This window comes from Ambystoma mexicanum, chromosome 4q, assembly GCF_040938575.1.
Source record: "Ambystoma mexicanum isolate Mex_15411 chromosome 4q, UKY_AmexF1_1, whole genome shotgun sequence".
NCBI classification, from domain to species: Eukaryota; Metazoa; Chordata; class Amphibia; order Caudata; family Ambystomatidae; genus Ambystoma; species Ambystoma mexicanum.
Genome location: NC_090928.1, coordinates 754,688,574 through 754,705,099, shown reverse-complemented (window position 1 = coordinate 754,705,099; position 16,526 = coordinate 754,688,574). Strand labels below are relative to the sequence as shown.

The following is a 16,526-nucleotide window of genomic DNA, read 5'->3' as shown; positions in this document are numbered from 1 at the left end:
TGAGGTTAACTAACTCGAATAGCAATTGCTGAAAGGCAAGGGATAATTAAAAATAAGAGGGAACAAGTATGGTTGATATATGATTAATTACTATGTGATTAAAGGAGGTTAAGGTGAAGTGCATATTGTGTGGTAAACCTATAAAGGTCATGTCTGGATAGCTTTATAACGTTGTAGATGCTATATGATATTAGTTATGTTTCCTGTTGAGGTGTTGGATCTGCTTCAATTTTCAATGTGATGAAATATTATGGTGCTTATGAATGCTAACTTTATAAAGGGTGGAAATTAAGTTATGCTAAATTATACTATGGATGAATGTTTCATTTTGGACCCAAATTATGTATGTCGGAGTATTAGATGGATGTCTATGTATACTGTTTTTATGCCCCATGGAATTTGTATAATGTGACGTTTAACTCAATAAATATGTTAAAACTAAAAAATGTACATGCACAAACTATTTGATTATCTTGTTTTTTCTTGGTTGCAGTTATTCCATGCTCTTCTTGCTATATTTCTTTTAACGATTTTTATGTATTGCCCTGTAGTACCAGCTTTTTAATTGATCCATTTGCTGCTTCTTTGTCCTTTTTCAGAGTACTATTACATTTAAGTTTAAGAATTTGACTAAACGGCAGATTTTCAATTAAATGTCTTAGATGATGGCTGCTGTAACGTAACCAGGAATTCAGACACATGACTGTTTTGTACATTTTGAAATCAATAAATGTTTAGTGTCTGCATCAGAGATATGAAATAGAATGCATTTTAGCTATGGTTTGGAAGCAAGGGTATATATGACCAGTTCAAATGTATATTAAGGTAATGTGTGGCATGACTGATGCATGGTGCTAGCCAATGGTTCTAGTCTTTTGAAGAAATTATATGAGACATAGCCTAACTGTTATTTTTGATACACTTCTTTTTTTTATATCAATACTTTGTAATTGCTCATATTTTTTATATGATTATTAAAGCAGCTCTATATATACATTTGTCATTATTGGTTAGTCTATGTAATTAGATTTACATTGAGGAATTGATTGTGAATAGTTGATGATAGATGGATGATTGGGTTTACCTGGACAGACCTGGTAAAACAGGAAAACGACATGAGGCTACGCCACCACATAGGTTTGTATTGAGTTTGATAGCGAATACCATATCCCACACTTCAGTAGTTTTACACCTCTCACAAGTCTGACATCTACTAAATAAGACATATTCTAAGTCACTCCCCCTAGTTTGAAATTACTACTTTCATAGCACTGGTGCACAAAATAGACTGAATATGGGGAAATAATTCTGAAGTAGGGTGTTGTATCCGTTTTTATAGCATGATTTTCTAATGCTCTGTTTTCCTCTACTGTTTTCAGGACTCTCCTTTCACAAATGCAGGAATGGGATCCAACCTGAACCTTCTGGGTGGGATAGAATGTGATGCAAGCATCATGGATGGAAATTCCTTGAACTTCGGAGCCGTCGGGGCTCTGAGTGGTATGTTATTTATGAATTGGGACAATTACCAGTGACTTTGTCCCTTGCATTCAGTTGCCTTGACACATGAATGAAATTAGAATAAGTCTTCCCTGATCTGTTGTGAATGAGCTCTCTTTCTGCACATTTTGTCTTGCTAGAACACAGTTCAAAAACAGGACAAAATTGAATTGCTAAAAAAATGCTGTACTTTTTCATGCCAAACCTATATTTTTCATCACACAAAATGCATTGACTTAATCGTAGTAACGGGTACTCTTATCCCTTTTTCAGCAATAACACACTTCAGACTTTCCCCAGAGGCCCCAATACTCTCCCCCAATATTCTTTTTCCTTCAGTTGTGCTCTCTCTCCCATCTGCACTCTCTTCTCACCCTCTGGTCTACTATCTCTTGTGTGTCCCCACCATGTGTGTGTTTTCACCCGCTCTCCAGCTGCACTCAGCAGTCTCCCGTTAATATACGATTCAGTCTCCATTCACTTTTTTTTCCAACTGCTTTCTCATTTTCCATCCATTTTCATAGTTTTACCACACAAAGAACACAGATTTCACTTTTAAATGGTGGATTTTGAAATTGCCAGTTTCACTTTATTAAAAAAACGGGAAAATATTGCATATAAAAAGGCATATTTTTGTGTTACTGTTGGTTGCGATTGCAAAATCACAACACGTTGGAGGTGGCAGGTCTCATGGTGTGAGAATAAACCTGGTAAACCTAACTTTGAAATTGTTCTACTTTGTAAAAGCTTTTTCACTATAAAACTATACTATAATACATCTGAAAGCTGCTTTTACAAAAGCGATGCATGCCATAAACACCCAACAGCTTTGTAACGTATCATGTAAGCAAAAACACACTGTTGCAAAACACTATAATGTAATGTAGGAGAGATACATTCCCTATAATTTGTATTTACATGCCACTGTTCAAAGTTATAAGGCACAGCAATTTAGTGCTTCTTAATACAATGGAGTGATTGAGTCTCTGGAGGGAGTTGTACACGGATTAGAAACATAATCACAAATCAGACACAAACAAGTAAACAATAACATTACAGGCATGTCTGCATTCCAAGGCAGCACCCCTGGAAACACAGCTTTACCTGCTGCAGTTCTGACCTGTCACACCAAGAAAACTCAAACTGAATGGAAACATTGTCATTGAGCACACACCCACCACACACCACACACACACCACACAGCCCACACACCACACACACCACACACACAAACACCCCCCCCCCCCCCACACACACACACACCCTTTGTCAGGCATATCCTATAATTTGGAAAATACTGTTTAAGATGCAGTGGCCCAATGACAGATATTCTCTGCATCACAAAGAGAAATGTCAACTTGCAGCAGTTTTATACATACAATTATTACATCTCAATTTAAAAAGACAATTTGTATACCCTGGTAATACTAATAGATTATTTTTTTGATTTTATTTTTTAGATTATAATAATTTTACATTTTGTAGGGAAACCTATACTTCTACTAATAAAGGAGAGTAAGCCTTTCACCAAAGTACATAATATATGTTTTGGCCCACTTACCAAACTGGAAAATACATGGACAGCCCAAAAGTAAGCCATTTCGCTTGCATTACTTCTATAACATTAATGATTTTTTAGATATTTACAAGGATTAGGCTCTGCATTGAATTTGTGTACTCCTTTCAGGTTTTTCAATTTGAATCACTTGAAATAGCTATTGGGGAATGCGTTTACTCAGACAGTGTCCAGCTTTACATTCATGGTCCAGAGGAGGTTCCCTGGACTTCCATTTACGTGCCAGAACTAAAGCCGCCGCCATCCTCATTATTGCATAGAGTTTGCGGGCCGGCTTTAATTTGAGTTGTTCTAAACTGCTGTCTAGCCCTATCATTGTGATGCCCTTGTTTCCCTTGATTTTAACCACTGGGACCTGCTCAATTGCTTCCTGTATCCCCACCCAGAACTAATCTATCTTGGGGCATTCCCACCAGATGTGGCTCCACGATCCCACTCCCCACCGCATTCCCTCCAGCACATCTGAGAGGATCCCGGATACATCTTGTGGAGCCTAATTGGCGTCAGGTGCCACTGGAACATGAGTTTAAGCCAGATTTAGCGAATCTGGAGGGATCTTGACAATTTGGGGATATATCACAGTTTTGTCCACTCCGTTTCCTCTATCGCGCACCCTGTGGAGGTCTCCCATCTTTTTACGTATGTCCTCGGAGGTGGGTCTTCGCCCAGTTTTAAGTGTTTGTATATGTTCGCAACTACTCGGCTGTCCCCATGGTTCCTATTCAGATACTTTTCGAATGGGGTTAGCTGGCGAACCCCTGCTTGTTTCATGGATGGATGGAGAAGCCAGTGTCTCAGCTGGACATATGTGTACCTTTCCTTTTCACTCAGGGTAAAGTCTACTTTGCATTGATCAAACTGTTTAACGTGGTCCCACTCGAACATATCTCTAACCTTGAGGCAGCCCCCCTGTTGCCAGGAATCAAATGCGTGTCTTTTGTGTGTATGTGTAAATTGTGGATTATCCAGGAGTGGTGTGTACGGCGAGGGGAACGTGGTAATGTACGCCCTCTTGACCGTGTCGTCCCATGCGTCTCCCACTGTTGATGTGATGGAGCTGCTGTACATCTGTGCAGGTATGTCAGCCTTAGTTTTCCATAGTTTAGCCTCCAGATCCCCCCCGGCGACTGCTCTATCCATGGGCCTCCAGATCTTTTCCCTGTCGTCCTTCTGCCAGTCACTAATCACCCTTATCTGGGCTGCTATGTAGTAGGCTCTGAAGTCTAGTTCCCCTATTCCCCCCCTAGAAGGCGGGGCTAGCATTAGTTTTGCGGCCAGTCTCGGAAGTTTATTATTCCAGACACATTTAGTGGTTATTTTGTGTGGGGCTCTGAAGTAGACTAGTGGAACGTGTATCGGAAGTGCTTTGAAGTGGTATAGTAGTTGTGGGAGCACCACCATTTTGAATGCGTTTATCCATCCCATCCATGTAATCACTAACGGGCCCCAGTCTACCATTTGAGATTTAAACTTCTCCAGGAGGGGTGGGTAATTTGCTTCATAGAGCATCCCCAGTGTTTTAGTCAATTTTATCCCTAGGTACGTTATCGAATGTTGCACCCATCTGTAGGGGGAGGACAGTTTGAGTTCCCGCTCGGCTGTTCTCGTGAGGGTGAGGTTGAGAATTTCGGATTTGGCTGGATTTATTTTTAAACCAGCGACCTCCCTAAACAGGTTAAGCTCCCCCTCAATCGCAGTAAGAGAAGTCTCTTGATGGGACACCGTAAAAAAGCATATCGTTGGCAAATGCTGCTATTTTGTGTGACACCCATCCAAAAGGCACTCCCTTTATTTCCTTGTTTGCAAGCACCGTGGTTAGGAAGGGTTCGAGATGTAGGGCGTACAGCATAGGGGACAGGAGGCACCCCTGCTTCGTACCTTGGGTCACTGCTACAGATTCCGATACTAACCCGTTGATGGAGAGCCAAAGGATCTGCTGCCTGTAGTTGGCTCTTTCCCTATTTAGGAATTTGGGTCCAAAGCCCATCTTTCTCATGGTTGCAAAGAGGAATCCCCACACCACCCGGTCGAAAGCTTTCTCAGCGTCAATCTCCAGTAGGAGTGCCGGGATCCCTCTTTTGTGTGACTTTTCAATCAGGTGGGCTATTCTCCTGACATTATCTCCAGTCTGGCATCCCCTGATGAAGCCTGATTGGTCGGCGTGAATTAATTCGGGAAGAAAGTGATCTATTCTGGACACCAAGATTTTTGTGTGGATCTTTGCGTCGACATCTATTAGAGCGATGGGAAGGTAGGAACCGCATTTGGTGGGGTCCTTGCCTTTTTTCAAAATGAGAATCACTTTCGCCTCTTCCATGAGTTTCGAGATGGCCCTGTCTTTGCCAGTATGATTGAATAGGTCTACAAGATAGAGAACAAGTAGTTCTTTATACGTTTTAAAGAATTCAGCAACAAAGCCATCTGGTCCAGGGGATTTATGGATGGGTAGAGATATGATTGCTGCCTGGACTTCGTCTCCAGTTATCTCCCCTTCCAGGTATTCCGTCTCCTCTGTCGTTATTCTCGGTAGTTCTATCTGATTTTGGTATGCTATTTGGGTTGTAGGTGATGGATTTTCTAAGCTTTATAGGTCTGTATAGAACTGTATGAACGCCCTCTCTATGTCCTTATTGCAGGTGCTCGTTTTCCCATCTTGGATTTTTATTTTTAAGATTGTTTTATCTGTTTCCTCCCTCCTCATTTGTCTGGCCAGCAGACGATCTGATTTGTTCGCTTTCATATAATATTTTTGTTTAAGACGTAGTAAGTTCCGTTCCGCCGCCCTTGTCTGTATTAGGTCTAACTGCGCTTGTGTTGTCCTGTATTCCCTTTTAATCCTTGGGGTCTGCCCTGGTCCCATCTTGGCCATTATGTCCTCTAGCGTTCCTTCTAGCCTGGCCTCCTCCAGATTCCATTCCCTATCCCTTCTGGCTTTTATCACTACAATTCTGCCGCTGATTGTTGCTTTGAATGCGTCCCACCTGATCTGCGGGGTAGTATCCCCGGCTCCGTTTGTCTCGAAAAAGGCCTCAATTTCTTCAGTCACTTCCCGGACAAGCGTATCGTCTTCAAAGACAGGAGTCGGGTATCGCCACATCCACAGGGTAGACGTTGACTGGTTCCTTTTTAGAGTGAGGGTTATTGGGGCATGATCCGAAACTGCAATGGGACCCATGCCTATACTCATGACTCTTCCCAGCAACGATCTGGAGACCCAGTTGTAGTCTATTCTCGAGTGTGATCGATGTGAATGCGAATAAAAGGTGTAGCCTTCTTTGTCACCTTAAACTAACGTCCGGTCATGCACCTTCCCCCTGAGGGCCTCTGATGAGCGTCCCTGTGTTCTTGGAGAGACGCTACTTCTGTCTATGTTAGGGTCCCAGGTCATGTTAAGGTCCCCAGTTAGTATGATGGGTGTCTTCATGAAGTGTTCGAATGTGGTCAGGGCTTTTTGGATGTAAGCGTCTTGACCGGTGTTGCCACGGTGTAAGTCTCTCCCCTCCCCTCCAGAGCAACCGCTAGGTATCTCCCCTGTTCGGCCAAATCCGATCCCGTCACTTTGAGATCTAGACCGTCCTTGAGTGCAATAATAACCCCCACTTTCTTGACGGGTTGCGTGGCTAACATGATTCTTGAGTACCCCCAGAATTTTATTCTCTGTCCCGGGTCTGGATGTGTGTTTCCTGTAGAGTTACTAGGTGAGGTTGTTCCCTTCTCACAAACCTCTCTATCTTTTTCCTTTTGATCAGTGAGTTAAGGCCGTTGATGTTTAGGGTTAAAATCCTCAGCTTGTCGTTACTAGTCATTGCCTTTTCCTTGGGCACCATATCCTGTGTTTGCTGCCCTGTGTGGCCTTGGGGTCACCCCTGCGCCTCTTCCCCACTTCTTGGGTGCCTTCCCTGCTTTAATACCAGGTCCACCCGTATCCCCTCCTCCCTGCGCTCACCCTCCTCCCCCAACCACCTCCCCCCATCTGAGTGGATTCAACTGGCGCGCAGCCCCCCTCGAATTGTTGTCTTGAGAGTCGAACCCTAGGTTACTCCCAGAATTGCCCCATGCAAGATCACTCGATCTCATACCCAGATTCCACCACCCCAACCCCCTTGCGGGGCCTCGCTTGGCCATTGACTGGCTCGAATATGCTAGCTGTTAACTTAGCACTAGTCAAATTAACTTAAACTGAACTTAACATCACTCAACTCAACTTAACTTAAGATACGCCCTCCCTAGGCAATTTTGTGCAGGCGACCATGATCTTGCACAGAATGGTTTCAGATCAGGGCCTCAGAGGTTGTTTCCATCAGGTCACCGTTGTGGTTTGGTTGGGATTCCCCCTTCTTGGTTCTCTTAGTTTTCACTGTGAACCACTGCCATGGCCTCTGGGTACTGTGTGTGTTGGTGGTGGGGGTCACTTGTAGTTGGGGGTCGTTGTTGCTGCCCAGCAGAGCTAGACCTTGCTCACAGCTCGTGATTTGTTGTTGCTTCCCTTACCACTCGAAGGTCAGACCGAAAGGATGGGCCCACCTGTAGCAGATTTCTCTTGATCTCAAGAATGCCAAGACAGGGGCCATCTTCCTCCTTTTGATGAGTGTAGCCTGAGCTAGATCTTGGTAGAGGAATATTTCTGCCCCATTAAAGATAATCTGATCTGCTTTTCTAGCCTTAGCCATGACTCGTTCTTTGAGGGAGTAGTTATGGAAGGCCGCCAGTACGTCCATTGGTCTCGCTCCTGGCTCCTGTCATCGCGGCCCCACCCTGTGGACTCTGTCAAATTGAATCTGCAGAGCAATATCCAGTGCTAGGAGGTCTCCAAAGATCGACTTGAGGACTTGCTATAGATCCTGGTCCTGTGTCGCCTCTGGGAGGCATTTGACTTGGATGTTCGATCTCCTGGACCTGTTCTCCAAGTCCTCGGCCTGTGGTTCGAGGTTGTAGGTGGCCGCTGCCAGGGTTTCAAGCAGGGCATCTGCTTTCCTAGCATCCTCAGTGAGTTCTTGTATCGCTCTCTCGTTTGTGTCCACTCTCTCCTCGATCTTGTTGACGTCCCTCTTTATCTCTCGTAGGCCTTCTGTCAGGTCCTCTCTCAGGGCGTTTCTGTTTCTGTTTTGCTGTGGTGAGCTTGTCCACAATCTCACCTAGGAGGTGTTTGAGAGCCGATTGCGTCTGTCCTGGCCCTCTAGTTCTGTATCTGTCCTTGCATCTGCCGGCCAATCCGTCAAGGGGAGCGCCCCGGGTTGGTCGGTCTCGTTGGCCCATATCTTTGTTAGTGGTCCTTCTTGCGTCTTCCTAGGATTTCTGGTTGGCCCCTGAGAGTCTTTATTCCTATTTTTGACATTGTGTACTAGGAACATACGCCTGGTGGGCAAGGCTTTGATGGTAAGTGGCATGCCCCTGCTGAGAACTCCTTGTAGGTGCGTGATGCTTTGTTCCGGGCTCTGTGCTGCGATGGATGGTCCTCCTCCTCTGACCCGTCCCCCTCTCCCGCCGTTTCTCTTTGGTGGTGGAATGGGCCAGTCAATGCCCTTGGGATCAGCTGGCTGCCCTCGTTTGGGCTTGGTTCTTCTCCTGGGAGCAGGTTCTGTAACGGATGAGTCCCGGGACTGGGGGGTGGTGTTCGCAATGTTTTAGAGCAAGGGGGGTTGCCGGGTAGCTGGGTACAGGTTGCTGGGCTGCTCTCCCTGTTGGGCGGTTGTGCTGATGCGCTTGGGGATTGCGGCAGGCTTATCTTGGGCCTAGATGCTGGACCTGGTCAGCAGTGGGCAGTCTGGGTGCCCCGCTACCTTCGCTGTTATCTGTTCTCTGGGAACTGCTGGTACAGCGTGGAGGATGCTCAGTGTGGGTGCCCCCTCCAAAGTGTGGAGTCCGGGTGCGGCCTGGGGCTTGCTTAGGGGTTTCCCCGCTGTCCCTGGCTGAGTGTTCTTCTGGCCCTCGGAGGTCTGCCGGTAATGTCTCGGGCCCCCAGCTCCCCTCTTCGGCCTGTGTGGGGCTTTGCCTGTGGGTCGCTGGGCCTGCTCGCACTCTGTGTTTAGGGAAGGTCTGCCCCAGGGGGACGGGAGATCTGCACCTGGGGTCAGCAGCGTGTTTAGTCGCGGAGGTTGGCGTAATGGCCGGGATCGAGGGAGAAGGGGAGCCCCACACTTACTTGGGCGGTGCGCGTTGTATGAAGACTGGAGGCACTTGCAGTCTTATGGTCGTACTGGTGCTGTGGGGGGTGTCAGGTTCGGCAGCTCCACATCTCCCGAACACCAGAGCATTGTGGCACTACTCTCTTCGGGTTGGGCGAGGCACTCCTACTCCGGCAAGTCTGAGGAGTTGGATATATGATGCAAGGCCAGGGGGCTTATGGTGATCCCGATGCCCAGTTGCAATCCTGCCCTAGTCAGTGGGCCGTATATTCTTCCGGGTGCTTTGGTGGAGGGGCCCGGCGTGATCCCCGGGTTAAACTTGTATCTCTCGTTGGGAGAGTGAATGCTGGTCCCAGAGGGCCTTGTGTGGAGGTGGCTCAGAAGCCGGACAGCGCAGATGGTCCGAGTTCTATGTCATCCTGAAGGGTGAGCGGGGCTCCTGTGGTGTCAGAGGGAGAGAAGGTGACTGCTGGAGGTATTATGCCGTCTAGAGGTCCTCTTGAAGATCTGTTGGGATCCCGCTGCGCCTGTCCAGCCGATGGTCCCGTCTATCATATGGGGGGGGTTGTCATCTGGTGTGGGAACGTTGCTGTCCAGTTTATTGGATGGGCTGGTCCCAGGAGGCAGAAGGTCGGGTCTCACAGGGGGTTTCTCCCCAAGCTCCCCCCGGGCGACCTCCGTTGCCTGTCTTGATCCTGAGTTTCCCTCAGGGGCGTGACACTCCGTCCGAGATGAGCCCTGGCCCTGGAGGGCTCGCCCGCTGGGTCGTAGGAGGGCGAGCAGGCGGCCCGCTCCTCCGAAGGTTCTCCGCCTTCCAGTGCCCAATACTGTGACTTCTAGTGCCTGGGGGAGGGCTTGGGTGCCTAGTTCACGGTATGATGAGGCCTCGCGGGTCGGGAGCGCAGTGGACGTAGTGTTCATTTGCGCGTGGCCATCTTGGAATCCCAATACTGGGATTATTTTAATAAGCCATACCAACTACATTCTCATTTCATCTTTTACTCTTATGTTCTTTTTTCTGTCAAATGATACATTGGGTCATGGTTCCGTCATGCATAATATATTGTGAATTAGTGAAAGAATAAAATGTGATTAGAGATTGGTGATTGCGCTAAGTGATTAATTTGATTAACAATATAGGCCCTGAAGAAGCCCATGCAGGAGGCAGTTGATTATTCATGTGCTCAGTATGTTGACCATTTGTATTAACTAATCCTTTGGTAAGGATAACTTCAGACAAAACTTTTCTGGTAAAAGTATACATAATTGCATGCAGGACTGTTTTAGAATAATTTGTTATAACGTATACATGTTATGAGATGGTTTGAAGCAACGAAACACAATGGATACAGGAGAATATATCAAAGATTCTCGTAAAGGATACAGGCTGGTAGTAACAAAGGATACACTCGAAGTCTTCTTATCTTCGTAAGATGACAGGTAGGGCGTAGCGTATCAAAAGAGAACCTTCTAATCAATGTCACTCTCTGACTAGTAAAACTAACAGTCAAAGAGAGCTATTGGTGGGAAGGGCATTAGAGGACCAAGATTCATCAGGCTGTTGATGAGAGAGAACTGATTAGAATGCTGGTTGATAAGAAGGACAATATAAACCTATGTTGTAGACACTAACCTGGATGTGCAGACAAGGAAGTCTCTCAAGATGGTCTGATGGGTCCAAGGATACAACGACCAGGAAAGGGTAGTGAGGAATCTAACCCGGGCGGAACGAGGGCCGCGCTAGACGGGTAGGTGCACACAGGAAAGCGTCCAGAGTCCAGTGCACGTGTAGGAGAGAAGAGGAATCCTGATCCAAGAGAAGCAAGTCCTTAAAGCGGTGGAAGATCGGTGAGAGAGGCAGAGCGGGTATCTGCAGGGTCTTGGTTAACTGAGGTAGAGCGGGACTCTGTGAGTCTAGGTTGACTGAGGCAGAACGGGACTCTGCAGGATCGTGGTGGACTGAGGCAGAGCGGGACTCTGCGGGATCGTGGTGAACTGAGGCAGAGCGGTACTCTGCAAGGTCCTGGAAGTCGTCGCTTGATAAGACGGGGCTCCGTTTGGATAAGTGGAGAGAAGAGCCGCGTCTGAGCGCGGTTAGCAGGCAGCCCAAGGAGGAGCTGAAATGTTGCCGGGAACTGCGTGGGAACGCGGAAGGCAACCGTACCTCGAATGGAAGCAGCGTCTGCGAGAAAATAGCAGAAGCAAGCTCCGGAACGCGGGATAACAATTAACGATCAGAAGCGCAGTTGCAAGGCTTCCGCCTTGCTAAATAGTGTCAGCTGACGTACGTCTGACCAACGCGCTGACGATACGTGTACGTTGGTCATGTGACCTTTGTATTAGCATCTCCCGGACAGCTTCCATTGGGTGTAGAACGGTCTAGCAGTTCTCAAGGCTGAGGAAGCCGGGAAACAGGGACGCCTGGATTTAGTAACGGAGCTGGATGGGGAGGTAGGCATGACAGTGCCATCCCCCAAAGGGCGCCCCACACCTCTTGCCGCATGGAAGCGACATAGCAAAACAGGAGCATGGATGTTTGACATAGGTTCCCAGGATCGATCTTCCGGACCGTAACCCTTCCAGTCAATGAGAAAGTGAGGAATCCTGGCCCGCATTCTCATACCTAGGATGGCACGAACCTCATATTCATCAGTGCCCCTCACGGAAACCGCCAAAGGCCGGACGGGCAACCGGGCCCTTGAGGAACAAGGCTTGACCAAGGACACATGGAACACCGGGTGTACCCGCCAGCGTGCGGGCAGGTCCAGCCGTACAGCAACAGGGTTGATCACTTGTGTTATTTTGAACGGCCCAATGAAACGAGGCAGCAGTTTCCTTTTGCCCGGGATCTTCAGGTTTTTGGTAGACAACCAGACAGACATACCAGTTATGTTTTGTGGGGCAGCCGTCCGATGCTGGTCAGCATAGTGTTTGGCACTGGCTTGGGCCTTCAATAGATGCCCCCTTAGTCTGGTATGAAGGGTGGCCAGAGCTTTCAATTTGTCAGTTGCCTCAGGTACTGTGTCGGTAAGCTCCAAGTCCACAGGGATGGATCGCGGATGCTGCCCGTAAAGAGCATAAAACGGGGACATACCCGTGGAGGAATGGCAAGAATTATTGTATGCGAACTCAGCTGCCGGTAACAGCGAAAACCAAGAAGACTGGTATTGAAGACACAGGCAGCGTAAGTATTGTTCCATAGTACCGTTAGCCCGTTCTGTCTGCCCATCGGTTTGAGGATGATAAGAACTGGACATGCGATCCTCCATAAGCAGAGCAGACTTTAAAGCTTTCCAAAACCGGGATGCAAACTGTGAGCCCCTGTCAGTGATAATAACTGAGGGCAAACCAAAGAACCGAAAGATGTGTTTTAGGAACATATCGGCTAGGTTCTTAGCCGTAGGAATGTCTTGGCAGGGTATGAACAAGGCCATTTTAGTGAAATAGTCGACTACTACCCAGACCGTGCCGTAACCATGGACAGAGGGCAGTTCGACTACGAAGTCCATGGAAACCATAAACCATGGTCAGTGAGGAATCGGTAATGGGCGTAGTAATCCCATAGGTTTACTCAGTGAATTTTTGCATTGTGCACATAAGGCACATGACGAGATGTAATCCACGACATCTCTGGACATTTTGGGCCAACAGCACCATTGTCGTAGAAGCTCCAACGTTTTCCTTTGACCCGGATGAGCTGCTACCAAGGAATCGTGACCCCAATGCAAAGCTTTGGTACGCGTCTCCTCTGTCGGTAGGTATAGAAGCCCGTTCATGAACGGAAGACCTTTTTTGACATCAAGACGAAGGTCATGTACTTCCCGTGGGTTATGTGTTACCCAGTCTAGGATATCCTTTTTCAATGAAGGTTGAACAGAACAACCACAGATCACATGTTCTGCCAGTAGAAGAGGTTTGGTATTGTCTTCGTTGTCCACCCCAGAGTGCAGACGGGATAATGCGTCTGCTTTGGTATGTTCTCTAGCGGGTCTGTAGGATATGCGGAAGTCAAACTGGGCAAAAAACGAATGCCAACGGGCCTGGCGGGCCGTAAGGCATTTCATGGTTTTGATGGCCTGTAGATTCCGGTGATCGGAGTAGACAGACACCGGGTGTTTAGCACCAAGAAGATGGTGACGCCAGGCGAGCAACGCGTCTTTGATGGCCAACAATTCCTTCTCGGTCGCCGTGTAGTTCTTTTCGTATGGGGCTAGCTTGCGAGAGAAAAACGCCACTGGATGTTCCACCCCGGAGTCCTTGCATACCTGAGAAAGGATTGCGCCTATAGCCTGATTAGAAGCATCCGCCTCAATGATGTATGGCAAATCAGGATCCGGGTGCTGCAGGACCGGAGCCGTGGTAAACGCCTCTTTGAGTCGATCGAATGCCCCCTGAGCCTCTAGTGTCCAACGGAATGGATTTTTTGGGCTGGTTAGTGTAGTAAGCGGTGCCACCACTCTTGAGAAGGAATGGATAAAGCGCCTATAAAAGTTTGCAAATCCCAGAAATGATTGCAAGGACTTGATAGAGACAGGAACTGGCCAGTCCAGGATGGCTTTTACTTTGGATCGACTCATTCTGACGCCATGACTGGTAATATCATACCCCAGGAACTCCACCTCCCGGGAATGAAAAACACATTTTTCTGCTTTGACAAAGAGATGGTTCTCTCTTAGCCTTTGAAGTACCTTGGATACATGCTGTATGTGTTCCTCTAAGGATGCTGAGTACATCAAAATGTCATCCAGGTATATGACCACAAATTGATCCATGTAATCGCTGAATATATCGTTCATGAAAAACTGAAAGGTTGCGGGGGCGTTGCACATGCCGAAGGGCATGACGAGGTACTCATATAAACCATATCGGGTTTTGAAGGAGGTCTTCCACTCGTTGCCTACTCTAATCCTTACAAGATTGTAAGCACCCCTCAAGTCCAGTTTAGTGAAAACCACTGAAGAGCCCAACTGATCCAACAGGACGTCGATCAGAGGTAGTGGGTACTGGTTTTTAACCGTTATAGCATTGAGAGCCCTGTAGTCAATGCAGGGTCTTAAGTCCCCTTCTTTCTTAGGGATGAAGAACAAAGGAGACGCTGCTGGGGACTGAGAAGGACGAATAAACCCAGTTCGGAGTGCTTTATAGATGTATTCCCTCAGGACAGCGTCTTCCTATTTGTTAAGGGAGTAAACTCGACCGGTAGGTGTTTTGGCTCCGGAAACCAATTCAATCGGACAATCGTACTGGCGATGTGGCGGCAATACATCAGCCTTGCCTTTGTCGAACACATCGGCAAACTGTTGGTATTCCTGAGGTATCGGTGACCTAGGAGACGCCAGCGCGTTTACTCTTGACAACCCTTCGAGAAAAGCCAAGACGGGTGTATCATGACCCAATCGATCACAGGATTGTGAAGTTTAAGCCAAGACAGACCCAGAATCACTGGATATTGGGGTGCCGTAATTAAGTCAAAAACCATTTTCTCAGTGTGACCGTCAGGTAAGGATACGGTTATAGGTAACGTTTCCTCCGTTACCAGACCAGAAGACAGAACAGAACCATCAACTGTCTTAACGGACTCAGGTACTGTTTTAGTTGTCATAGGAATGGTTGTCTGCCTGGCAAAAGCAATATCCATGTAACTATTAGTTGCACCCGAGTCTATCATAGCTTGGGTCTGAACGGTGATGTTGTTGAAACTTAAGGACACCGAACTGCAATGGAAGCATTCAGTGACAAAGCGGAGTCCGTTTTGGTACCCGGCATAGGGACTCCCGCTATTGCCGAGCTTTGGCGTTTCCCGGCTTTTTTGCCGGTTTTTTAGGGCAAGCAACCAGTAGATGCTCCGCTGAACCGCAGTACATGCATAGGTTATTCTTGCGACGGTTTTCTCGCTCAGCGGCGGACAAACGACCCCGAATAGCACCTATCTGCATAGGCTCAGGCTCGCTAGAAGAGGGCTGAGAAACTCCTGGAAGATTTGGCACGGACAAAAAGGGTTTCTTCTCGCCCTTTCTGGCGGTTCTCCGAGCATCGATCTGTAGAACAAGATCGATCAACTCCATGTATCCTGATGGAACAACAGGGACTGTCGACAAGGCGTCTTTCAATTCCTCGGACAGTCCTTTATAGAAGACTGCGGTCTTCTTGTCTTCTGGCCACTGTGTTTCCGCGGTCAGCTGATTGAATCGAGCGAGATAGGCCACTAATGATTGGCTACCCTGTTGTAGATTCAACAGTTCCAAATCGGTTGCCTGAATGGAATATCTCATGTTGAACACCCTGCTCATAGCTGACAGCAATGCATCGCAGTCATATAAAAGAGGACTATTAGTCTCCAACAAAGGGTTTGCCCAGGCTGCAGCAGTGCCCCCCAAATGTGACAATACAAATGCTGCTTTGGTTGTCAAATCCGGAAACGAACTGGGTCTACACAAGAAGTGGAGACGGCACTGATTAACGAACGTGCGGTAGTTTTTTGGGTCTCCCGTAAACCTTTCAGGTGGAGCCAGAGGGAATTGGGTTGGCATCAGCACCTGGACGGATTCCCTTTGTGGTGCAGATGCACCCGAAGCGATGCAACGGGAACCGAGGCAGCCCTTCCTTGTGAGGAGGCATGTATGGCGTCTTGCATTACGTCCATACGATGGCGCATGGTGTCCTGAGCAGTGATCATTTCCTGTCTTAAATCCGCCACCAATTGGGTGAGGACAGACAGGGGATCAGACTCCTCCAACAAGGCTTCTGATTCTGTTATGAGATGGTTTGAAGCAACGAAACACAATGGATACAGGTGAATATATCAAAGGTTCTCATAAAGGATACAGGCTGGTAGTAACAAAGGATACACTCAAAGTCTTCTTATCTTCGTAAGATGACAGGTAGGGCGTAGCATATCAAAAGAGAACCTTCTAATCAATGTCACTCTCTGACTAGTAAAACTAACAGTCAAAGTGAGCAATTGGTGCGAAGGGCATTAGAGGACCAAGATTCACCAGGCTGTTGATGAGAGGGAACTGATTAGAATGCTGGTTGATAAGAAGGACAATATAAACCTATGTTGTAGACACTAACCTGGATGTGCAGACAAGGAAGTCTCTCAAGATGGTCTGAAGGGTCCAAGGATACAACGACCAGGAAAGGGTAGTGAGGAATCTAACCCGGGCGGAACGAGGGCCGCGCTAGAGACGGGTAGGTGCACACAGGAAAGCGTCCAGAGTCCAGTGCACGTGTAGGACAGAAGAGGAATCCTAATCCAAGAGAAGCAAGTCCTTAAAGCGGTGGAAGATCGGTGAGAGAGGCAGAGCAGGTATCTGCAGGGTCTT

At 47.4% G+C, this 16,526-nt stretch overlaps 1 protein-coding gene across 1 annotated transcript in view; it reads left to right on the top strand.

Annotated features, from left to right (window-relative positions):
- TASP1 (taspase 1) overlaps positions 1–16,526 on the top strand; it is a 2,293,647-nt gene that overhangs the window by 736,989 nt on the left and 1,540,132 nt on the right. Inside the window, exon 5 of the mRNA XM_069608337.1 lies at positions 1,380–1,500. Within this exon, the coding sequence (XP_069464438.1) occupies positions 1,380–1,500 (121 nt within the window). The remainder of the gene's footprint in view (positions 1–1,379; positions 1,501–16,526) is intronic.